A 23,306-nucleotide genomic window follows, 5' to 3' on the forward strand; every position below is an offset into this window, starting at 1 on the left:
GAAGCGGATTCTCAAGAGTGAACTTGTCAAAATGTATGGCTAAGAGCTTCATTGATTCATCTATGGACTGTGGGAGAGGCTGGCTATATACTCTATGCCAAGGATCACCAGCCTCTCCTTTCGGTTGACACGTGAGATTCAACAGAACTTCGCTTCATCGAACTGACCCAGAGTCTCTCGTGCGGTAGGTCAGGCAACCGTGGCATCCAGTCAGCTGACTTGCTTCACTGCCTTTCTTTCTTCAAGTTGCTTCACTACGTTTCTATGTTCAAGTGGCTTCATTCGCTCAACTAGGATCTGCCATCAAAACTCTTGCAATCAGTCCGCTGACCAGGAATCACGTTTGCCCTTCACAATGGACGGGTGTAATATCCGCTGTTTCTTATGCGCGGCCTCTTTCCACCGCATCCGTATGATCTACGAAGATCATCGTGGCGCTGTCAAGACCGACCTTGTACTCCCAGAGGCTGTCGAATGGATGGGACGATTGAGACTGATTGGGATGGAACGATATGCACTGTTCAAGCCAAACGGGGGCTCCACCATCGCCCGGCAGTACTACCTCTCTGGGCTCGGTCGTTAGGCGGAATATGACATGGCAGAGGTCATACCTAGCAACGACCCAGCATTTCCCATTGATGCACGCCCCACTTCAGATGGTAGGTTTGCTATCGATGTCTATTGTGACGACAATGGCTACCAGACCGGCGCATTGCCTTTCCATCCCGAATGTTTCCTGATCTTCGTCAAGGCGCTAGCGAACGCATGCGGCGATGCGACTATCACGCGTTTTGAGGATGTTGACTTGGGTCGCCTCTTCGAATGCCTGTCACCAACGCGCGAAATGTGGCTGAACTGTCTCACCCTGGATTATGGCGAGCTCATGGAAAAGTCGAAACGCGAGCAGCATTTCTACATTAAACCGGGTATGGAGGTGAGTAAGGAGACGCGGTTGCACCTTCACTCAGCAATGCATGTAGGCTAACCATGTTTAAATAGCGGGACGTTACGAACCCGGTGGATATGCCTGGGCTCCGGGAGGTCTTCGAGCGAGCTACGAAACCACAAGGCTTCTCTGACATCAGCGATAGGTGAGTCAAAGCCAGCATCACACTGTAACCTAGTATTTGTCTTCTACTCTCTTTTAGGCGCTCTTTACCGAGCCCATCAGTCTCGCCCAAACCGTACCACATTCAGTTTTACACAGCAAGCCGCCGGTCTGATAGAGAAGTCATCTAACAGATCAAACAGGCCCCCACCGTAATCTGTAGCGAAAGCCAGCAACGATCCATTTAAGAGGCTGCTGCCGGAACTGAACACAGAGATTATGTTATATCTCCCAACAACGTCTTTCTTCACCCTTATAACCGAGTCCCCCGCCGCTCATGCCGCCACCCACTCGAACTGGTTCTGGCGCCGCCGGTTGATCATGGATATGCCGTGGATGTGGGAGTCATTCGACCCTTCATACGTGCCGGAAAAGGGATCCGTTGACTGAAAGCTGTGTACCAGAGTCTCTACAATGCTTCGTTCGCGCCGTCGGACACTGATTCAAGCCTGCTTGGTCTGGCCAATCGGAGCCGTATCTGGGGTGTTTGCGAGCAGGTACTGAAACTCTATCTGGGGTATGAAGAGCCGAAATAGCCTGCGGAGCCGGAAGAGCATGAAGTCGATTGAGTGGAGGGCGATGCGGGGTGCGTGTACATGCATCACTCAATATTCCTCACGCCTTAGCGCTGTCATTGCGGGAAGATGCGTCAGTTGGACTCTGAGCCAGACGTTGAGGAGACAGGGGGGCTTAAGATGCGCTGGACTTATGGCGGGCTGCCATGCATTAAGCAGAAGCCTACAAGGGGCATTGGGCGCTGTGATTACTCGATGGGGATCTGTCGCTCTCCGACAAGATTCGGGCTCGTCAACAGATACGCTCAGCTAGAGCCAAGCACAATGAGGCTAAATATTTGTAATTAAACCAAATGCGAGAGCTCATAGCAACACAATCAAAAAGTGTGAGGTCCAAATTGCAAATGATGAATCATGCACCAAGCCCCTAGAGAAAACCAATGCTACCGGCTAGGTAGTTCATTTCTGCGGTGCGTCTAACTATTCCTCGATGAAACGCTCAATCTTATGGCCCTCGAGTTCCCTAATTCCTCAGGATCCTTACCTGCAGCGTCGACTTCGTATACGTTCTCAAATCGCAGGTGCCGCAGACTCTTGCAATCCCCAAAAATCTGCTGTGGGTCTGATCCGCTCCAGACTTCGTAGTGACCAACGGTAACTCCAGTGAGGTGAGTCTTGCCGTCGCCGATGCAGCGGAGAAAATCTTCCATGAGAAAGAGATAGGAGAACGAGAACTCGAAGCTGTAGAAGAGATACGATATGGCTTGCTGATGCACCTGGCGAGATACTTGGGAGAGTGCGAGGCGGTTGACCGCGTGGTAGCGTGCGAGGAGCAGTTCCGGAGCCACCCACGCTTACTGAAGCTAAAGATGACGATCGCGATCTTCTCCTCCCCTTCCGGTTGGAGATAGTAGTCGTATATCTCATTGCGTAGCTCCGCCGGCAATTTTATATACAGGGAACGGGCGCGTGTCTTGGCGTCCAGCGCCACTGTCATCCAGGGCTTTGACCTGCACATTAGTTTTAGCATTGGGCGCATAGTAGTAGTAGCAGGCAGTGCTTACTCTAGTTCTACGGCGTTTTGTAACGTCTGATGCAAGAGCAATGCCTACGGGCGCCAGCGCCTTAGGGTTCTGTAGATGGACGGAGTCGTCAGTTTTGGATTTCGGTAGGCAGCCGTAAGAATCGCTCACCAGAGGTTTCTCGACTACTGTCTCAGACATGAGGCGAGTTGCTGAAGAATGCTGGTATAGGACTTGCGAAAATGAAGCGATTGGTGGACGCAACGACGCAATAGCTGGCCTGCAGCATTCGAGGAAAGGGAGGAGTTAAATGGGAAGTAGATGATGAAGGTAGATAGAAGAAGCAATAAGGTCTTTTCGTAACTCGTCTATCAATTGAGATGGCTGGAAAGACGAGAGCCTCCATGCCTCGCCCAATAACGATGGAAGCGCTACATTGACGGCGAATCACGGCTTTGCTATTGCAGGACCGTAATACAGCGTGGGCTATGAATCCGGTCAAGTACGTTTCTGACATGCCGTACCCGGACTGCCACATTATCCAGATAACACGCCTTTAAGTCCCACCGTATGAACTCACTATCATTTGTCGCCGCTTCTGGAGTGCAAAATAGCTGATGTGCTGGGCGATGCGGGTGATGATGGCTTTCTAGAGCGCCGAACAGGATCGTGAAGGTAGGCACACGGATGTAGGACTGGCATATAATTAACTGTGTTAAAGCGCACGGGTAACACGAGAAACCTTTCTTGTTGAACCTGTGTACATACACCAAAGCGCTATCAACAAGACAGCCCGCTAGAAACTCAACGCGCAAAACCTCAAAAGCACCATTCCACGCTCCCCCATCCCCTTCCACCCAAAGTGCCACTCAAATGATGATGTCCAGCTCCGGCCTGGCCAGCCCGTCTTCCTCCAAGTTCGGATAATACGGCACCATGGCGTCTGCACTCTGAACATACGCATCGTTATATAACCGCCAGTACGGCTGCCGCACCTTCCTCGCCGGGTGAAACAGGCCAGCCCAGACATAGTTCATGACCGTGCCCGTGCCAACAGCCATCCTGATTGCATCAATCGCCTCGACGATCCTGTCGATGACATGGGGGCTAGTCTCGAAGAGATTCGGGTACAGCAGGTTCAGCAGATGCAGCATCGCGTCCTCGCAACCCAAACCTACAACACCGAGCGCGACGTGCTTGACGACTGAGGCGGCGGTCTGGCGATGGACCTGGTCCCGGTCGATGAGCGCATCCTCGAGGAGAGGCGTCACCGCATAGACGTAGTCCTTTGCCATCTCGCCGATGTACTCGAAGAGGAAGGACAAGCTCTTGAGGACGCCGTTCTGGACGTTCAGCTCCGGGACGCGATACTCATTCATCAGGGCGGGAAGGACGGTGAAGGGAGCGCAAGTCTCAGCAACGATGCCAATGGCGACGGCGGTGCAGACACGGGACTGTCGCTCCTGTACTCGCAAGTTGTTTAGTAGCGTGGCCAGCACGTCCTGTGGGCCGATAGCTTTAGCGATGAAGCCGAAAGTGTTGTTTGCCGCTCGCCGGATGCCCTTCTTGTGCGCCTTGAGCATATCGAGCAGCTCGAAGCAGATGCGCATCCATTCGCGGGCGTTAACGCTCTCCGGGCCGCGGTCGGCGATGCGGCCGACGAGGTCGATGGTGTTTTCTTGCACTTTTTCGTGCCGGTTGCGGAGGATAGGGGTCAGACGTGGTAGGAGATCCTTGATGGGTGGTTGCATCTGGTTGATGCCGACGACAGTGACGATGGATCGGAGCGCACCGAGAATAGAACCTAGGACCTCTGGGTACTCTTCGCCCAGGTATTCGTACAGAACAGTGCCTAGCTTGGCCATCAAGACGTCTTCTCCGCATTGCTTCATAACCATAGCAATGCGCGAGACAAGATCAGCGGCCTGTTGACGGACAGTGGCGGACTTGTTGTTCAGCCGCCAAAGAATGGTACTGACAATCTGTGGTAGGTATGGCTTGCATCGGGTGCCCAGTGCATTGACGACAGTGCCGAAGCCATTGAGTAGAACGACATCCTCAACGCTCTGCTCCTGGAAGGCGTGCAGAATACCATCGACAAGGCGCTCTTCAAGCCGCTCACTGATGTCTGCAGCACCCAAACTAGCTATGACCTTCTCAACGGTCTCAACGGTCATTTTGCGGTACGCTTCGCTTTCGTCTTTAAGGTTGTTGACAATTCTCTCGACAATCTCACCAACGCCCACCTTCTGGCCGAGGTCAACGGTCGTTTCCACGACCTGGCGGTAGTTGCGTTTGTCCAGGGCCATGCGGCGGACCCAGAAGCTCTTGAAGAACTCGGTGAGTACGTGCTCCTTGAGGTAGCCGGCGGTCACACCATCGGTGCTGGCGCACTGAGAGACGACCTTCAGCACGACCTTCTTCATCTCCTCGTCAGGTGACGAGAACTCTCTTAGCAGGATCTCCATGATTTGACTGGTGTAGTAGTTGGCGTATTCCTCGTCCATGAGCGGAATGATGTAGCCAACGGCCTTGAGGAAGCCTGCAAGCCCTTTACCACGCTGCTTTCGTGCGCCTGTCCACAGAGGATTTAAGATGTCATCAAAGCTTTCGATTCCATAAGGGTTCGCAGCTTCTGCGAGAGCTGCAATAGCCAGTGATGTAACGGTCCGCACCTTCGCCTGTTCGTCGTTGAGGTTGTCACCTATGCAATCGACGAGGCCTTTCAGATGCGGCAGAATCGCACAGCCCATAAGAATGGGGATCTGCTGGACGATCTTGACGCCGGTATGGCGAGCCTGCCATGACTTCTTGCTGCGGCACACGGCGCGCAGAAAGGGTAGAAGGGCAGGGATACCAAGGGCTGAGGCGACGACAGCGAAAGCTCTGGCGGTAGTGTTTCGGACATATTCATCGACGTGATCGATATCAGGACGCATGGTACTGATCATGTGAGCAAGACCCGCAGCTTTGCTCAGGTTGGAGATGATTTCGCGACCCTCAACACGGGCGTAGTAGTCTTGATCGATGAGGAGTGGCTCGATGACGACGAGGATCTTGTGTACGTAGGGTCGGACGAGGTCATCCAACTTATAGAGGACGCGGTCAATGACCTTGACGAGCAGATGGCGTTCCTGGTCTTCTAGAGTCTTTTCCATGAGCAAAGGTAAGATCTGGTTGAAGAGCGGACCTGCTCCAAATTGTCGCGCATTATCAGTAAGCTGTCGAAGCGCAGTCTTACGCATCGGTGGTGTTCCATTCTTGACCTTGAGCAGCAACCGCATGATCTTGCGTTCCTTCAGCTCTTCAACGCTCATCTGATTCTCATCTGCGCCGTCTACCAGCTTGCCAAAGTATGCCATATCTTCCGCCTTGAAGAATTGAAGATCTCCGACGCCAGGAATTTCGGTAGGTAGCTGCTTGCCAAGGGCGCGAGCGTTCTCCGGTTCCTGCATCATGAAACCCCCATAACCGGAAGCGCTAGCTACAGGTGCCGGAGTAGCCATCAGCTTCCGGGCTGCGGCACGGATTGGTTCGTAACCAGGAGGCGGGTCCAGGATTTTGTATCCTTCTGAAGGTAGCATCAAGTCCAGCTCCTCATCAGACAGCGGCACGTTACGAGCAGAAATGTCAGTACCAAACGTCATCGTCCCAGCTTGAGATGGATGCATGGGAGTGGCAAGTCCTTGATTGCCTACTGGCGTAGCCCCTCCCAAGGTAGGTGCTTGGTCCCATCTTGATCGACGCTTTGGCCCATCCTCAGCACCCGGGACTGGAGTTTGATCCCATCGGGAACGCTTCGTCTTCGTTTCTTCAGTTTTGATACCGTCATCCGACGGCGCCTCTGATGCCACGTCCCACCGCTGTTTCCGCTTCCTTCCTATGGCGACGACCGTAGAGCCGGCATCTTTGTTCTCCTTATCGCTAGCATCCTTCAATGTGGCTTGGTGTTCCACGACGCCGTTTTCGCCCCTGGCCTGCTTCTCTGCGACGATACGCCTAACACGCTCTTCCTCCCTCTCAAGTTCGCGGGTTGCCATAACCTCGCGGTAGCTCTGGCCCTCGTCCTGCGCTCCAGCCTGCCGGTTTGCGGCAAAGGGATCTGCTCGTGTGGGCGTGAGAGGTCCTCGATCATGGCGCCGTTTTTGATAGTCGGTCTCTCGTGAGGCGATCTGCGCCTGTTTCTCGCGGCTCATGAGGATATCCTCCTCTTCCGCACCACCCGTTGCGAACTCATTCATCTGTTCCTTCGTAGCAGTATACTGTCCGACCAAGCGCCGTCCGTCATCCCCATCCCCATCAGCCATATCATCATCGTCATCGTTGATAGCGATGGAAGTATTGTATCCGGCATACTTGTCGACGCCTGTGCGCTCGTAGAGATCCGTATCGAAAGTTTCAGTCAGGGATGCCTTCGTGGAGTTGTCAGTGCGCTGGCTAGCCGGGTCGAAGGTTTTTGAACCTTTCTTCCCTGCTGCTGCCGCGTTGCGCTCTTGCTGGAGGCGCTTGATGGTCGCGAACTCGGCTGTCGGAAGATCTGTCAGTATTCGATGCGGGCTTCGCGAGGGAAAGGGCGCAAACTCACCGTCAGACATATTGGCTGGCTGCTTCTCTATTCGGGCAGAAACCTGTTTGTAGCAGTCATCCAGCGTCCATGGACCTGCACGATCAAGAGTAGAGGCGGGCTGGTACACGGTCGTGGTTATGATTGTAGTTGTTCAATCGTGAAGCGGCAACGATGGATGCCAAAGACTGCGGTTCAGAGTATTGGTCCGTGCGTGTTTCGAAACCGCCAGAATACATTACCATGATAACTGCTGAGTAAGCGCATCGCTGCAAAGCGATCTTTTCGAAGCCATCACGTGCCGACGCGCTCCGAGCTTGCCAAGCCGTCGAGGTCGTGTGTCTGATGATCTTCCACAAGAACAATCGGCAGACCAGACTCTTATTCACATGCTATAGCATTTTCTCTGCAACTCCCCTCGATTGCTTGAAAGCCATGGAAGAACCCGCAACGATGCCACAGCAGGACAGTGCTCCACCACAGCCGGAGGAACAACCAGCTCTGAACGGTCAAACAGCGGACGTCGACATGAAAGAAGAGCCTGGCATAGAAGTACTCACGCCGCGATCCCTTCACCCTCTCATTCCTCTTGTTACATTTCCCTGTTAACACCTCACAGACCTCAATCCCACCCACCTCAACCCTTCCACCTAACCCTTACGCCTCAACTCCCCCACCAGTCGCGCAGCCCACACAGCCAACACAACCCGCTCATCCCTCTACGGCAACCGTTCCTCCTACCACAATGCCTGCGCGCGGTTCTCCACATCCAGCGGCCGCGCCCATAGCCCCGCCAACGCAGCCGACGCTCCACGGCTCGCCCACACGCGTGTACCTGAACCAACACGTCACACCATACTTGCTGGAAGGGATGAAGAGGCTTGCAATTGAAGAGCCGGAGAAGCCGCTGCGGTGGCTGGCGGAGTTTTTGGCGGCGAGAAGTCGAGAGGTGGAAGGCGCATGAGGAAGAAAGGGTTGAGGAAATCTTGAGGATCTTGGTTCTCTGAGGCTGTCGTTAGGGAGGAGAAGAACTGGACTTTGCATAGCGTCGGCGTTACAACGTGCTTTTTGAGGGGACTTGGCCTCAAGAATATCGAACATGCTTAGATCGCATTGCGCCGATGTGTGATGCGTGCGCCTCTTTGAACTTGACAGCCATCCATGTGGTCACGAGACTGGGCCTGAGGCTCGGTATTAGAATGTCAGAACAAATCACGTAATTTAATGGGCTAATGACAGCAAGGTAGTGTTCAGAAACCACTGGCATTTGCAGCGGGTCCTAACCGCACAAGTCTCGATTTGAATGCATTTCCCCTGCTAGGTCGACATAGAATGCCTCAACCGAATATCTTGCGCCGTTCACCACGGACTGCCCTCGAACACGGCATCCTAATCTCCACCTTACCACCGTGCCACGCCCTTATGCGACCAACGTGCTAGCAGTGGCGCTCTCGTACCTCCAAGTCGGTGGAAGGGCACCGACAGTCTTGTAGTACCTCGACAGACGGTGGATGCGGGACTCGATGAGAATGAGGCGGAATTTGGAGTCCTTGTCCTTGCGGTTGCGCTCAAGGTGCTTGCGGACGGCGACAGCCTAATTCTAGCGTGTTAGAAACTCGCTCACCTGAAATCATTCAGAGCAAAAACATGAAAAATGTCTCACTTTCTTGATCAGCATGTACAGATCCTCTGGGATCTCAGGAGCGAGTCCTGTGGAACGTCTCTCAGTCAGTCATCGAAGACCAATCCGAGGCATAAGATAATTGCGCTGTGGTCAGCAATCACTAGAACGTGATGCTGCCGTCCAGATGCGTCTTTCACATAGGTTCAACCGTACCGTTGCCCTTAAGAATTCTGAGGATCTTGTTGCCTGTGGTATTGTTAGCCACGTCCCTCGGATCTCAGCTTGTTGTACGGACCGGTAACGACCTTCACTTGCGCGATACCATGGCTGTCGCGGAGAACGACACCAATCTGCGATGGAGTCGCGCCCTTCTTTGCAAGCTTGCAGATCTGGTCGACGACCTGGTCGGGTGTGGTCTTAAGCCAGGCTGGGGGTGTGCGCGAGTACGGGATGGCGGAGCTCGATATGCCCTTCGCCTCATCAGTGGACAAACTTGGTCTTGTCAGAAGCCATCTTACCTTGCCGTTGGAGTGAAGACGACCCATTTTGGCGTTGGATTATGAGTGACGCTTAAAAGGAAAGATGGTCGCTGGTCGTTGGTCGTTGCAGTCGCGATGTCTTGAAGTCGGGTTGCGAAAAGGAAGATGCCGACGGTGTGCGGCTCTCGCTTGTTGCGGCGCTTTGACCACATTTTTGAGATTTTCTCTCGAGCAGCACTGAAACTCGCACTGCAAGAACTCCCACCTTCACCACCAGCGAAACGCTTGACATCGCTCCAGCGCCCGCACGTAGCAGTATGATGAGCACGTAGGGAATCAACTCCTCTATGAGCTACGCAGTAATGGAATGTCCTGTCGGACTCCTCTATGCCATCGAGGACTCTTGACAACTTTTTCACTGGCTCGACATCTTTCCCGGCCAAGCTTACTTCAGGCTTACAGCACGCATGCCTTCGCTTGTTTCTCGGTGAGTCTGCCCCTATCAACAATCTCACTACTCTGAATGATGATACTCCATATACAATATTTTCTGGTACCTCTTGATTTAATAGAGTCTCATGACTCTATAATGATCTCAACGGACTTCTGACTCCTGTCACTGCTCGACAATTCTCAACTACCGTCTTCATTGGACCTTGCTGACCTGTCGCTAGTATCGGCTTGAGCTATGGCGCGATGATTGGTAACATTCAGAACTCGTATTCTCGGCATGAAATCTAGTCCCAGGTCGAGTACAAGCACCTGCAGGGCGGCACCTTAGTACATGCTACAAAGAAGATCACTAACGACACGGAATCTCGGGAGGAGGAATTAAGATCTGCCAGTCCGGTGTCGGAATTCGTTTGACTCTTACCGAGATGTTCCGCACTTGTACGGAGAATGGTAGGACGGTCCCATGGTCCTGCCACACCATGGCGTCCGCCCTCGCGGATTTTGCATTCTAGTGTTTACGGAATATGATTTCTACTCAACGTGTGGAGGCGCTACAGTGCCGACGGCAGTGTCAGTTTCGAAAACGTGGCTGGCAGCCAGCGACCTTTGTGTGACTCTGGACATATCATGTCCATCCACGGTGGATTTTTCAGCCACCGCATGTACGAGCACTTCTGTTAAACCAAGCCACCTGCAAGTTCTGTTCTCCATGCACTGCAATTCGTATCGGCACCAGGACCGGCCTACGCGGACCGGCCTGAGGGTCTGCGTTGACTTACTGCAGGCAGTCTCATGCTTGCCTGAGCACATGGCGTGCTTTTGTGTCAGGATGTCTTTGAATGTAAACAGGTCGAACTGCGACCGGTTATTCTGCATACCTTGAATCGATGTCGTATGCTCCACCACTCTGCATATGCCCACAACCTTGTCCTTCTCATGTTCTTTCAAGTCCTAGGTGCTCCACTCAGCACAGTCTTACGGCGGACAACGTTCCGACTGCTCAACAAGAGTGAAAATCATCGCAGTTAGCGGTGACTAGCGCTGCTCTTTTCTGTGTTGTCGAGTCGGTGGCTGGAAGGCTACTGATGGCGCTCATGATGCACATGCGTGCCCAGCCCTACCATCCTGGCAGGCAACTTCCCGTTAGTGGCTCATGCTGCAGCACACCGAACCAGCCGGAGAGCCTATCGCGTGCCTATCAGAGTGGGAGCGGCATGCCTGCTCTCGGGATCTGCTGCAGGAACCCACAACCCTGCCTTGATGCCAGACGTAAGCATGGCGGGCTTCCCTTGCCGAATGGTTGCAAAGCCGTCGCACTTTGCCCTCGGCACACAAATGTTGCGGCTCACTTGTGAGTGGTCTTCATGCGGATAGACTCTGCTTGTGCACTGGCTGCATAAAAACTGGGGGACGCTGACGACGACGGAAAAGTCCAGCCCGCCAAGCGCGACTGTGTGATTTACATGCTGACCACGACGTCTCCCGCAATGTGGATCGACAGCACACCGTTCCAAACTTTGTCGAAGGTGACTTTTCTCGATTTCCCATTCGCCCACACAAGGGAGCGTTCGGGAAATTGCTGCATGAAAGCCGGCGCACCGACAAGGGCGATGCGCAGACCTCGCAGCCCTGGAGGGTCGGTGTCTGTCGCAAACAAAGCGCTCTCGGCACTGAATTGAGCGGCAACAAGACACCTACCTTCTTCAGACATGAGTGGAATTAGAGACAATCTGTAGGAAAGCAGAAGCGCTCCAGGAGAGACATCGGCCTGGCTCCCGGGTCACATCGAGCGCCCGGCGGCACATGGGACGGAGCGGCTTGACGTTTCTGATGGTGACAGGGCCACGAGTCGGGGCGTGCATGGTACCGAAATGAGGTCCTGCACGGCCCCTGACTAGCGTTTGGCAGCCCTGACAGCGTCTTCGAAACACCGACATTGGCTCACGGCTTGCTCTGGGCCTGTGGGAGAGATGGGAGAGCGCCAGTGCCAGTGCCAGTGCCAGCGCCCCGGCGGCGCCAGCGGCCATGATAATATCCCTCCTCGCCCTTCCCCTTCCCCGTGCCCGGTTCACTTCAGTTTGTCCTTGCGTGTCCCTTCAGCCTCGCATTCACCTTCCTTGACCACCAAACAGTCATTCATTCATTCATTCATTCATTCAACTGAGCAACGCCACATTCATTTGTGCTTTGTCTTGTCAATCGCAGCCCCGAAAGAGCAGGATACCCTTTGAACCTATTGCAGAACTCACCGTCGAGTCCTCCGTCGTCAGCTCCTATAGCACTTCCCACAGTCCTTCCGGAACATCGTGAAGCGCATCAAGCCTCGTCTACCCTTAACGGTCTCCCGACACACATACATACAATATGCGCAACGTCGTAGCCGCTGGCGCGGTCATCGCCGCGACCTTGTCCGGCGCCGCAGCAGACCTATGCGCTTCCGGCTCCGAGCTCATCGGCGGCAACTGGTATTGCCAGGCTGTGCAGAAGATCACATATCAGGGAGTTGGAGGCTCGGGTAAATACAACAAGATTACGAAAATGGACCCCGTCTCGGGTGCTTGCTCGTCGGCGCCGTTCAGCTACTCCGGGTCTCTGGCTCCGCTCAACGAAGAGGTTGGTGATTCTCTTTGACAGGAATCTTCTACAGGCATTAATTAGCTAATGGAGTAAACGCAGCTCTCCCTTCACTTCCGCGGACCCCTTCAGCTCAAGCAGTTCGCTGTCTACACCCCAAGCAGCGGCTCATCCACCAAGCCAAAGATGGCCAAGCGCAGCCCGCACGAGCGCCGCCATGCCCATGGTCACCAGCACTTCCACCAACAGCACAAGGAGACCCGAGAGATCCAGGAGGCCGCTGAGGCCGAGAAGCGAGCGGTTGGCGACTGGGTCACCGCGACCATTAACGGCGAAGTTGTGTCTTGGGTCAACACTTTCGGCGCCGAGACTCCGGCTGCCAAAGCCGTTGTGAACGACGCGACCACTATTACCAAGACTGTCGCGCAGGCAACTGCTACCCAGACTGCCACTATCGCCTCCGAGAAAGCTGGTGCAAGCGCTCCTGCCAGCTCTGCTGCCCCCAGCCCCAAAGCTACCACTGCTTCTGTCGCCAGCGGCGATTGGTCCCAGGTTGCCTACTACGAGGCCTCCTCCGGTACTGCGCATGGCGTTACCTTCCTGAACAACATGGGTGGCCAGGGCTCCGGTACCTTTGACTAGTAAGAGCCGCCAACTGTTTTACGATTTCACGTGACATGCTAACAAAACGCAGCGTCTTCGGAAACTCCCTCTCCTACGCTGCGGCCGACGCCAAGAGCGGCGCGTCGTCCCCTCAGGTGCTCAAAGACATGACTCTCCCGTCCAACACCGAAATCACGATCATGTCTGACAAAGAGTGCTCCGGCGACTCGTGCGGCTACTACCGCCCCGACACTGTTGCCTACCGTAAGTTTACCGAGAGCGATGTGCAAACTCTCAGCTAACAAGTTCACAGACGGCTTCGGCGGCCCCTCCAAGGCTTTCTTCTTCGAGTTCTCCATGCCCGACGACGGCACCTCCGGCTGGAACATGAACATGCCCGCTCTCTGGATGCTCAACGCCCAGATCCCGCGCACCCTCCAGTATGGCAAGGCCGAGTGCTCGTGCTGGACGTCCGGCTGCGCCGAGTTCGACATCTTCGAGGTCCTCGACTCCGGCAATACCCGCTGCAAGTCCACTCTCCACGGCAACATCAAGGGCGGCAACTCCGACTACTTCAAGCGCCCGACTTCCGGCACCATCAAGGCTGCCGTTGTCATGCACGACGACCAGATCCACATCCAGATTCTCGACAACGGCATCAACTTTGGCGGCAGCATGCCCAGCTCGACCATCTCCGACATCTGCGCGAACGACAGCAAGGTCCTGACGTCCATCTTCGCGCTTTCGTCCTAGGCGCCTGCCAGCCGGTTGCCTGCTTTCTTGATTTAGGCTTCTTGGATAGTCGGTGCGTTGGTTGGCTCTGTTGATATCTCCCTGCCATACTTCTTGTAGCTACGGAAGCGTTGGGTATACTAGCTATGTTCGTGGATCTTGTTTAGACAGCAGAGCAGTGCTCCATGCGCGCAAAACGCCTAGAGCGTGGCTTACGAACTTGATGGACTGGCATGGGCGGGCTCCTATTCATCGGGTCGGAGTGTTTGCTTTGGTGTGGTGGGTGTGTACTCAGCAACGGCAATGGACGCGTTAGAGTAGCGGGTTTGAGCTTATACGAGCTGCTTTGGATTTGACTTGAGTTTGATATCCCTCTTGATGACGTGATTTTTCTGGTCGCCCTTGTAGTGCTATGTCCCCTGCGCAATGAGACATCATTGGAAGTGCTACTCATTGTTTGACACCGTTACGAAGATGCTTTTCTGGTGTCTCGAAAGCCAGGGTTCGGCAACGGGAGTATTTTCCTGATCGGTTCCAGCGCGCCGAGTCTGTGAAATCCGCCGAATCCAACCAGCCGAGGCAGCGCAACAGCCGTCATCTTCGACCGCACAGGTGGACAGCCCGTCTTCAAGCCATCTTGGTGCCATCTGTTGCTCTGCATTCACTGGGCTTGCAAACATCGCACGTCTTCATTGCCATACAGATAGCGAGGTCCCATCAACAATCGCCGACGCTGCTACATAGAAATCTATCGCGCACTCCGGGCCCCGCTTGCGTCTTTCAGCCACCGCTTGGCGCTTCACCACTTTCAAGCACCAGCCCTTGAGGCACGACACACAAAGGTAGATGAGGACGTGGTAGAGGGATAGACCGCGAGAGATGGCCTCGCCGCCAAAGCCATGGGAAAGAGCTGGAGCGGGCACATCAGCCGGTACGCTGCGCGGACCTGATCCGCCACCAGTCACATTTGAATATACATGCTGATATCTTGCCAGGGCTTTCTTCAACACCAGCAAGCAACGGCAGTAGTATTACAGCATCGACCGCATCTCCGTCCGCGACAGCACCCTTGACGTCTAATCCACCTGCACTACCTGAACGACCTAGTACCCTTAACTCGATAGTGAACCGAACGGCATCGAACTACTCTAGCCTCAACGCCAACCGCTACGGATCCTCGCCCTACGGATACGGCGGCATGAATAGCTTCTCATCCCCATACTCGCGCCTCGGTGGCTACGGGTCCATGTATGGCGGCATGGGCGGTATGGGAGGGATGTACGGCGGAATGGGGGGTATGGGTGGCATGGGTGGGATGTATGGAGGCATGGGCGGGATGCCCGGCGACCCGAACAACCCGAGCTTGACGCAGTCGATGAACCAAAGCACACAGGCTACCTTCCAGCTCATTGAGAACATCGTTGGTGCGTTTGGAGGGTTTGCGCAGATGCTTGAGAGCACGTATATGGCGACGCATTCGTCCTTCTTCGGTATGTGTTTTCCCCCTCAGACACTCCCTCCAAGCCCCGCGCTGACGGTATACCAGCCATGGTCTCCGTCGCCGAACAATTCGGCAACCTCCGCCAAACCCTCGGCTCCATCCTAGGCATCTTCACCCTGATGCGCTGGTTCCGCACCGCCGTCGCCAAAGTGACCGGCCGGCCTCCCCCGGCATCCTCCAAAGAGCTCACCCCCGCCAACTTCGCTGCCTTCACCGGCCGCGGCGCCGCCGATCCAGCAACGCCCCGCCCCTCCAAAAAGCCCTTCATCATGTTCGTCCTCGCCGTCGTGGGGCTGCCCTACCTCATGGGCAAGCTGATCCGCGCGCTCGCCCGCTCGCAGGAGGAAGAAGAGCGCCGCCGCATCGAGGCGAACCCGCACATGCACGCCGACCAGCAGCAGCCGCTCGACCCGGCGAAGCTGGACTTCTGCCGCGTGCTGTATGACTTTACGCCGGACCAGAACGCCGTCGAGGGCGTGGATCTGGCGGTCAAGAAGGGAGATTTGGTGGCCGTGCTCAGCAAGACGGATCCGCTGGGGAATCCGTCCGAGTGGTGGAGGTGTAGGGCCAGGGATGGGAGGATGGGGTATCTGCCTAGCCCGTATCTGGAGACGATTCAGAGAAGACAGCAGCCGATGCTCACGAGTGGGAGTCAAGCGGGCAGTCCGGCGGGGAGTAGGGCCCAGACGATGTCGGGGACTGGGAGTCAGATGGGGAGCAGGAGTGGGACGATGACGGAGATGGCGGGGAAGCCGGTTGTGGCGGGGAAGATGGGGGAGATGGGGATTGAGAGCTTTCAAAAGGGGCAGTTTTATTCCTAGTAGGATGCTTGGGATTGGGTTTCGTTTGGCGTCGTAGGAGCTTGGGAAGTGAACGGATGATTCTGGGATGTCGTACATGCATTGCCCCCATGCTTGTTATATTTGGTTATGTATCAGTCGGCGATGTGTGGGGCTGCCTTACTTGGGAGCTATCTGGGCTCATGCCTTTCGAAAGTGCCTGAAGTTTTTATGGCTGGTAAACGCCGTATCCGCTTCGGATGGCCTATCACGTGTCGGACAGCTGCACAGCCCAGCATCCCCAGCCCGCAACGCAGCTACCGGCACTTCACATGGCAGCTGCGCAAACCACCGTCACTGTCACTACCGGTGCGCTCTGTTCCTTTTGCCAGGCACAGGTACAGGTGAAATGGAAGCCTAGAACTTGCGCTTGAACAAATCTACTCGACCAGAACGCTCTCTTCCGGCGCACACACACATCTCTCTAAGCCAGTGCTCACGCCAGTGCTCACGCCAGTAGCTCGGGCAAGCTCCCCCACCGCAAGTCACGGAAGAAAACTCTTAAACAAGGATCTAACCTAGATCGATGAGGATGTTCGCCTCAAGAAGGCTGCAGAAGGTGAGCCTGTTCTCTTGCACGTACAGTAGGGGTACATAGCTAATAGCCATACTAGGAGCTCCAGAAGGTGTGTCACCGCTCACTCTCCCCTCCACAGCCTCTAGTCACGAAGCTCCCGTTCTTCTCTCCGCACAGCTTAAACACCGAGCGCTCTCTCGCATTCCTCCTCCTGTCTCCCGCTGAAGCCCCCGCTTACACAACCAACAGATGCACGCCCACCTCCCCCCCGGCATAACCCTTGTCCAAGCCGACAACCTCGACACCTGGCTCATGGACATCCGCGTGCTCGACGACAACCCCATCTACCGCAACCAGACCTACAGGCTGAAGTTCGTCTTCAGCGGGAGCTATCCCATCGGTATGTTCCGCTTCGTTATGGGGCTGAGAGGCACGCTGCGCTCTGAGCGGGCAGCTGTGCTGAACTTGGAGCTGGACTTGCGGCTGGACCTGCGGCGGGCGGCCGGGTTGCCGGCTGGTCTGGGAGCTGGCTCTGGAACGGTGCTTAAGTTTGGGGTTGAGATAGGGTGGGAGCTGAGCGCTGAGCGCTCTTTGCGCCTCTACTCCAAGCTCCCACCCCCACTCCTTCTGCGCTCCCCCTCCGTACCCGCGGTTCACGCCTCCCACCCCCTTCAAAGCCTCCTCCAATCCCGTTTCCCAGAAGCATACAGCACAGCTAACAACCCGGACAGAAGCCCCCGAGGTAACCTTTGTCAAAACCGAGTCCCACCCCATACCCATGCACCCACACATCTATTCGAACGGCATCATATGTCTGGATCTGCTGGACCGCCAGGGCTGGAGTCCGGTCCACAATGTCGAGAGCGTGTGCATGAGCTTGCAGAGCATGCTCACTGGTAACACCAAGAACGAGCGTCCGGAGGGTGATGAGTCGTTTGTGCGGAACAACCGCCTCAGGCCGCGGGATGTCAGTTTCTACTTTCATGATAATACCGTGTGAGCGACGGCCCCCGGGGCGAACTTGGCTCGTAGCGAAGGAGCCGGGAGAGGGGCGAGCTGGAAAGCGATGAACGGGCTAGGGCTGAGCCGGGATCTCTGAGGAAAGATTGGCGAGCGGAGTTTGGGAGTGGAACTGCATATACCATTGCTGGCGAGCGGCTACCCGTGGCTTGACGGCACAGGAGCCGGCGTTGCGGTGAGCATCGGGCGCTGCATGGAGTTGGTGAGCGGGTTGAAGTTCTACCTTGTACTACCCCTTTTGCAAGCTGCGCTACGGACATAGGTCTCGGTGCTGGATCAATCTAGCTACCTTATCCAGGTATAAAGCTCGTGGCTGACAATCGGCCCGTACGTTCCTGCATCACCTAGGTAGGCGACAGTGATGCCCGCACGCCGACAAAATCCCATCACCATCAACCTGCTACAATTTCCCAAAGCCACATCAAGTATGAAGTGCCCCATTACTACAGCAACGCAGTAGACCGTCTTTTGTGCTTAGATAGGGCATTCAGGCCTAACATGTTCCAAAGAGATTCCAAACACCTTCAGGACAACCTGGCATTCTGCGGCGTCCTACGCACTAGAGCTCAAGTTACCCTTTTGGGAAGCGGGTCTCTAAGTTCTGGAACTTCCCGACATCTCTCAGCTGAGTGGGAGAGACGCGAAGGACGGCTGTGTGCACCAACAGGCCACGAGGGCGAGACAGGCATTCCATGTATTTCTTCTCTGCCACTAGTCTATAGGCTCTACTGTGCTTCCTGGTGTGCTGCCCCCGTGCTTCCGCAGCCAAAGCGAACCCCTCAGAAGCCAAGCAAGGAAGATGAAGGGAGGGGCCCCAAACCGTCCAAGCCAATGCTGGCTCATGCCTAGAACGACTTCGATAACCGATATAAACGCGAACAGATCGCTCTATGTATCTACAACACCACTTGGATTATGCTGCTACTCTTCCCCTCCACCGGCCCGTCCACCACTCTCCTCAAACGCCTGAAGAAATGCAACCCACGCTTCCCAATGCCGCCACAAAAGATCCGTACCGGTTCCGAATGCCATGTTACCATTACTACTGAATCTCTCCGCGCTGACCTTACCGCCTCTGCTTACCGCCTCTGCCCACCCTGCCCCTGCGGGTTGGCCCGATCCCACGACGCGCCGTACGGCTGTGGCTGCGCCGGCATCGACTGTTGCGGTTGCATTTGTTGCGGCTGCGCCTGCTGTTGTGGCTGCCCCTGGCCCTGCCAAACACCTCCCGGCTGCTGTGGCGCAAATCCCTGCTGCGGCGTGAAGCCCGACTGCGGCACAAAACCCTGTGGCTGCCCCGCTTGTGGAAAGTAGGCCTGTTGCTGCTGCGGGAACCCATACGGCAGCGGCGACGGCTGTCCAAAGCCCTGCGGCACGATCCCCGGACTGCCTCCGCCGAAGTTAAGCGGCACGCCCATCGGCTGGATCGGATACTTATACGCGGACTGCATCTGCTGCATCTGCATTTGCTGCTGGATCTGGACCTGCTGTTGCTGGCGCTGCAGCTGCGCTTGCATTTGTACCTGCTGCTGCCTCTGCATGTTCGCCTGGATGGCCTGCTGCACGAGCGCGCCGCCGCGGGCGCCGCTGCGCATGTCCTGCTTCTCCTTTTCACGGGCCGCGATGGCGCCGACGAGGCCCGTGGACTGCGGGCGCTGCGGCTCTTTGTTGGTGCGGGCCATTGAGATGAGAGGCTTGCCGGTCGCACGGGCGATGTACTCTTGCTCGCGGGCTGAGAGATTCCCAGAGTCTGTTGTCATCATGTGCTGGGTGTGCATTGGTGCAAGCCGGTTCAGCGTTGCGGAGGCGCCACGCGACTGTGGGCGGCTTGGGGGGCCGGACTCGCGAGTAGGTGTGCGTGGTTGCGGGGCACCAGCCAAGTGAGACCAGTCGCCGGAGGAGCTGCGGCTGATAGGTGGCGTGTTGCTGGAGGATCGGTTGTGGGATGACGAATAAGTTGGGGAGGGTCGCGAGGCGGAGGCTGCTCGTTGCTGGACAAACTCTTCTGGAGTTAAGACAGGTCGACCTGAAGTACCCGGTACCGCCGTCATTCCTGGTTGCCAGGCCATCCTTCCCATGTTGTCACGGCCCGGTGAGCCATTGCCAGGAGCTTTGGGTTCGCCTGCAGGAGAGCGAGAGTGGGTGCGTTGGTGACCTTGATATCCAGAAGCAGTTTGTCCGCCGATGTAAGAGTCCGGCCTCGCCTCGCTGCTTCGAGAGCCGAGTGGGTCGGGAGTGTTCCTACCAGAAGTGCGCAACTGCTCATTCGAGCTTGAGGCACTGTGGTTCATCTGGGTGATCGTACCGCTTGTTCCAGGGCGGGATCGTGCGACGTCGAGAGTGGGTCCGAAGTCAACTGTGGGGGTGTCCGGACTCTCAGATCGTTGTGGAAACTCGCCTTCATATTGAGCGTCGCCTGCTTTCACATCCGGCTGTGCTGTGGGCTCAACTCTGCCTACTGTCTTGAGGACGCCATAGCGCGGTCTCTCAACGGAATGCGTGGTGTTGGAACTCTTCGTGCTAGCGTAATCGGGGGATGCGACCGAGTCGTTGTCATGGGTACTGCTGGCCATGCTTTCTGCGCGGGTGCGGGAGGGTTCTGGAGACTTCGGAGAAGCGAGAGTGTCCAGCGTGTCAAGATCGACTACATTGTCTCGTAAACTGTCAAGACTTGAGCTGGATGGCGACGATAAAATATAGGGGTCCTCTGCGGAGAAGATAGATGACCGACCTGGTACGGGTTTACGCTGTACGCTTAGCCCACTAGACAAACGCTCTGGCAAACCAGGCCGTTCAGGTGGATCGGCGTGTCTCTCTGCGCCGGCAGAGACGCCTAGCGGTGATTGCTGTAGGAAGTTTTGCGCAAGAGGCTCCCCATATTCTGGCAGTGAGGGACCGGCTGGCTGGAAGGTGGCGGTCGTAGGAGTCGGTTCGGACTGATCAATGTACGGTGACGCCGGGATCGTCGGTAGGCGATTGCCCGCATGGCCGGTTCTAGAACTGCCCCTCCCTTGATCAAAATAGTTGTCAGCGGGCCTGCCGCGGTTGTTCATCTGTAAATATGCTCCTTGTTGCTCGCTCTCACCCCATCGCCTTTCGTACTCCTCTGACTGCCTACCATTGCCTCGACTAGCATCATACCTCCACGCCGCGCCTGCTCCCGGAACAGCAACGTTGACCGGTAGTGGCACATTGCTTGCATCCGCCAACTGACGAAGCGTCGCTACGTCCATCTGAGAGTTGGCTTGTCGAAGCTCCGGCGGATGATATGGCTGAACAGGAGGCTTTTGCCGCGGACCATGTTGGAAAGCTGGAGGTGCAGCGACAGGAGCAGGCGGCGGAGCAGTGGTAACAACCGCTCCGACCTCGGGTAGATTGGCTGCCTCAGGAGTTGGACGGTCACTTCCTTCGTCGGCTGTGTCATAGTCATCTTTGTAGCCTGCATAATCTTGCCCTTCGCCGTTGAGAGTGCGATGAGCAGGCGGTGGTGGCGGCGAGTCGTAGTTGTCGTACGCGTTGTTCTGGAAAGACAGGCGTGATGGAGTTTCTGACCGGTACTGCTTGTAACCGTTGGCATCGGAGGCCGACCTTTGATGTCTTGGAGTTGGCATTGGGGCGTCCGGAGGTGCGGTCTCCGTCCGGCGAGGCGTGCCGAGGTCCATCGGTGGAGGCGACGATCTGCGCGAGCCAGGTGTAGACCTGATTGAATTGCTTTCGTCGAACCGTAGGACGCTGTTTCTGGACTGAGGAAGGCTGGTTCTGCTCACAGTGTTGCGGCGGGTAGCATTAGTCGGGCTGTCGCTGATTGTAGTCATACGCTTGGCGGTAAGCTCCTTCATCTGCTTTCTCCACTGCCGCTCATTCCAACCTTGGCTTCCTTCTGCGTGGATGAGCGTAGCCACATCGAGGATGTCCAGATAGCCGTAACGCCTGTCTTTGGGCATGGCAAACATGAGCCCCCTTGTGTCAAGTACATCCGCAATCAACCGGCTGGGACGGCCGTACAGGGCAAATGTGTCAAAGACAGGGAAGAGGAAGCGTAGCATGATCTCGAAACCTGACACGGCGGGATGGACCTCGGGCATGATAAACACGAAACCTTCGGTCGTTGACTCGGGCTTCGAGTGAATGGTGATCAGGCCTTCCAACTTCACGAGCGTAGAAGAATCGATGAGCGGCTTCGACTGTGGGTAGATGGCGTAAGCGGAGTATGCTTCGGTGATGGTAGCAATCGGCCTTGTCTTCTTCGTAATCTTCCTTGTCTCATAGAATTTTACATCTCCTCTCGGAACTGGCGCAGATCGATCGTAGATGTTCTGTTTTTTCACAACCTTCTGGGCCTTTACGAACTCCTTCTCGTCAGGCGGGGTCACTACGCACCAGCAGCGCCTCCAAGGAGTGCCTGCTCCAAAGCGCACACGCGCCCAGTCTTCGTACTTGAACTTGGACCTCTCCATAATCTGTCGGATATTGTTCAGCGACCTGCCTTTTCCTGCTATCAAGGAGCCTGTGTAGGCTTCTTGAAGGGTTGCGTGCTCAAAGATGGCAAGCCGGATGCCGGCCGTCCATTGTGTGAGCGAGTTGAAGGAGTTGAAATGGAGGAGGTAGCGATTATTGGCAGCAGTAGATATGCTAAGTATATTCTGGAGTGACTGGCCCTGTTGTCCGTTCATTGGTAGGGATTCGATCTGTGCGGAGTTCGTCAGCATGAGGCCATCAGAGCAGCAGAGTGAACCCATGCCATCTTGATGGAAGCATCTGCCAAGTTTATGAAAGTCGGTACGACTTCGCCATCCTCTCCAGCTTGGTCCAATAAAGTGGCATCCCACAGAGAAAGGACCGTGCCTACGAGCTGCGCAAAGCACTCGAGCCATGTCCTCTCGACACTGGGCCTGCCTCCTGCAAAACCGTGAGCGTTCTGTCCTGTCCTTGCAAGCAACGCAGCAGCTTACGGGAGTCAAGATCATGCAATTTGAGGAAGTAGCCCTCTTGATACAGCTTGTTGGAGTGACTGTTGAGGTATGTGAAGATTGGCTGCAGTTCCGGAAGTGTGTCCTGGGCAACCTCCATGAGCGGAGGCTGATACGTCTGGATCATGGAAACAGGGCGTGACGAAGGGCGCGAGTCAGCCCGGTTGCGCTGCTGGGTCGTGGGACTGGACGAGGCGGCGTTGTAGCGGTCGAAGTTCTGGGTGGAGGAACTGGGGGTAATGGAGACGGTATTCGCGTCAACCTGCTGTTTCGTGGGCGACTGCGCTACGGTCGGTGAAGGAGGAGCGCTGGACGGCGTCGGAGATCTTGGCGCCCCACCCCATTGGGATATGAACGAGAGCACTGCAGAGAACTCTGGTAAGCAAGGGATGGCCACATCGGGGAAACGCTGGTTGATAGTTTGTAGAGTGCCGACTTACCTCTACCCCGAGGCATGATTCCTGCGTCTCACGACTGTCACGGGAGTCAACCCTCAGCCAATAGATGGGCTCGACCAACAGTGAGCAAAGCAAGCTCAGAGGGCGCGATGTTCTCGGTCGATGTCAGCTGCCAGCTGCCAGCCGCAAAAGCCACCACCGGTATACGAGGAGGCAAGAGAACAGCTAGAGGAGGGCGGCTTTAGTTGATATCACCAGCTGCTAACGAGAGACGCCGTTGGCGAGGAGGAGCAACGGGATTGAGAAAAGATGAGGAAAGAGCGAAATACAGCAAGAGCTCTGCAGCGGATGACGGCGGATCAGAGGGAGGTTGAGGATGCAACGCAG

The 23,306-nt window shown here is 55.8% G+C and overlaps 9 protein-coding genes across 9 annotated transcripts; 5 read left to right on the forward strand and 4 right to left on the reverse strand.

The window, feature by feature from the left end:
- Positions 1 to 595: 595 nt before the first annotated feature.
- Positions 596 to 1,095, forward strand: W97_01312 (uncharacterized protein; the record flags this gene model as incomplete). Its single annotated transcript, XM_007779220.1, has 2 exons — positions 596 to 934; positions 1,000 to 1,095. 2 exons carry the CDS (start codon positions 596 to 598, stop codon positions 1,093 to 1,095), a joined length of 435 nt encoding a protein of 144 aa, XP_007777410.1.
- Positions 1,096 to 3,514: 2,419 nt separating this feature from the next.
- W97_01313 (uncharacterized protein) lies at positions 3,515 to 7,240 on the reverse strand (the record flags this gene model as incomplete). The annotated part of the gene is made up of 1 exon (XM_007779221.1): positions 3,515 to 7,240. The coding sequence occupies one exon, from the start codon at positions 7,238 to 7,240 to the stop codon at positions 3,515 to 3,517; it is 3,726 nt and encodes a 1,241-aa protein (XP_007777411.1).
- A 714-nt stretch (positions 7,241 to 7,954) lies between these two features.
- W97_01314 (uncharacterized protein) lies at positions 7,955 to 8,173 on the forward strand (the record flags this gene model as incomplete). The annotated part of the gene is made up of 1 exon (XM_007779222.1): positions 7,955 to 8,173. The coding sequence occupies one exon, from the start codon at positions 7,955 to 7,957 to the stop codon at positions 8,171 to 8,173; it is 219 nt and encodes a 72-aa protein (XP_007777412.1).
- A 456-nt stretch (positions 8,174 to 8,629) lies between these two features.
- W97_01315 (40S ribosomal protein S13) lies at positions 8,630 to 9,378 on the reverse strand (the record flags this gene model as incomplete). Its single annotated transcript, XM_007779223.1, has 5 exons — positions 8,630 to 8,803; positions 8,873 to 8,919; positions 9,047 to 9,079; positions 9,129 to 9,303; positions 9,352 to 9,378. The coding sequence occupies 5 exons, from the start codon at positions 9,376 to 9,378 to the stop codon at positions 8,630 to 8,632; spliced, it is 456 nt and encodes a 151-aa protein (XP_007777413.1).
- A 1,846-nt stretch (positions 9,379 to 11,224) lies between these two features.
- On the reverse strand, positions 11,225 to 11,476 carry W97_01316 (uncharacterized protein; the record flags this gene model as incomplete). Its single annotated transcript, XM_007779224.1, has 2 exons — positions 11,225 to 11,409; positions 11,464 to 11,476. The coding sequence occupies 2 exons, from the start codon at positions 11,474 to 11,476 to the stop codon at positions 11,225 to 11,227; spliced, it is 198 nt and encodes a 65-aa protein (XP_007777414.1).
- Positions 11,477 to 12,129: 653 nt separating this feature from the next.
- Positions 12,130 to 13,695, forward strand: W97_01317 (uncharacterized protein; the record flags this gene model as incomplete). The annotated part of the gene is made up of 4 exons (XM_007779225.1): positions 12,130 to 12,378; positions 12,442 to 12,980; positions 13,034 to 13,206; positions 13,256 to 13,695. The coding sequence occupies 4 exons, from the start codon at positions 12,130 to 12,132 to the stop codon at positions 13,693 to 13,695; spliced, it is 1,401 nt and encodes a 466-aa protein (XP_007777415.1).
- Positions 13,696 to 14,553: 858 nt separating this feature from the next.
- Positions 14,554 to 15,996, forward strand: W97_01318 (uncharacterized protein; the record flags this gene model as incomplete). Its single annotated transcript, XM_007779226.1, has 3 exons — positions 14,554 to 14,605; positions 14,670 to 15,164; positions 15,221 to 15,996. 3 exons carry the CDS (start codon positions 14,554 to 14,556, stop codon positions 15,994 to 15,996), a joined length of 1,323 nt encoding a protein of 440 aa, XP_007777416.1.
- Positions 15,997 to 16,780: 784 nt separating this feature from the next.
- W97_01319 (ubiquitin-conjugating enzyme E2 W) lies at positions 16,781 to 17,531 on the forward strand (the record flags this gene model as incomplete). Its single annotated transcript, XM_007779227.1, has 2 exons — positions 16,781 to 16,931; positions 17,263 to 17,531. The coding sequence occupies 2 exons, from the start codon at positions 16,781 to 16,783 to the stop codon at positions 17,529 to 17,531; spliced, it is 420 nt and encodes a 139-aa protein (XP_007777417.1).
- Positions 17,532 to 18,630: 1,099 nt separating this feature from the next.
- W97_01320 (uncharacterized protein) lies at positions 18,631 to 22,648 on the reverse strand (the record flags this gene model as incomplete). The annotated part of the gene is made up of 3 exons (XM_007779228.1): positions 18,631 to 22,239; positions 22,287 to 22,450; positions 22,504 to 22,648. 3 exons carry the CDS (start codon positions 22,646 to 22,648, stop codon positions 18,631 to 18,633), a joined length of 3,918 nt encoding a protein of 1,305 aa, XP_007777418.1.
- Positions 22,649 to 23,306: the final 658 nt, after the last annotated feature.

The sequence above is a fragment of the Coniosporium apollinis genome (assembly GCF_000281105.1).
Source record: "Coniosporium apollinis CBS 100218 chromosome Unknown supercont1.4, whole genome shotgun sequence".
NCBI classification, from domain to species: domain Eukaryota; kingdom Fungi; phylum Ascomycota; class Dothideomycetes; genus Coniosporium; species Coniosporium apollinis.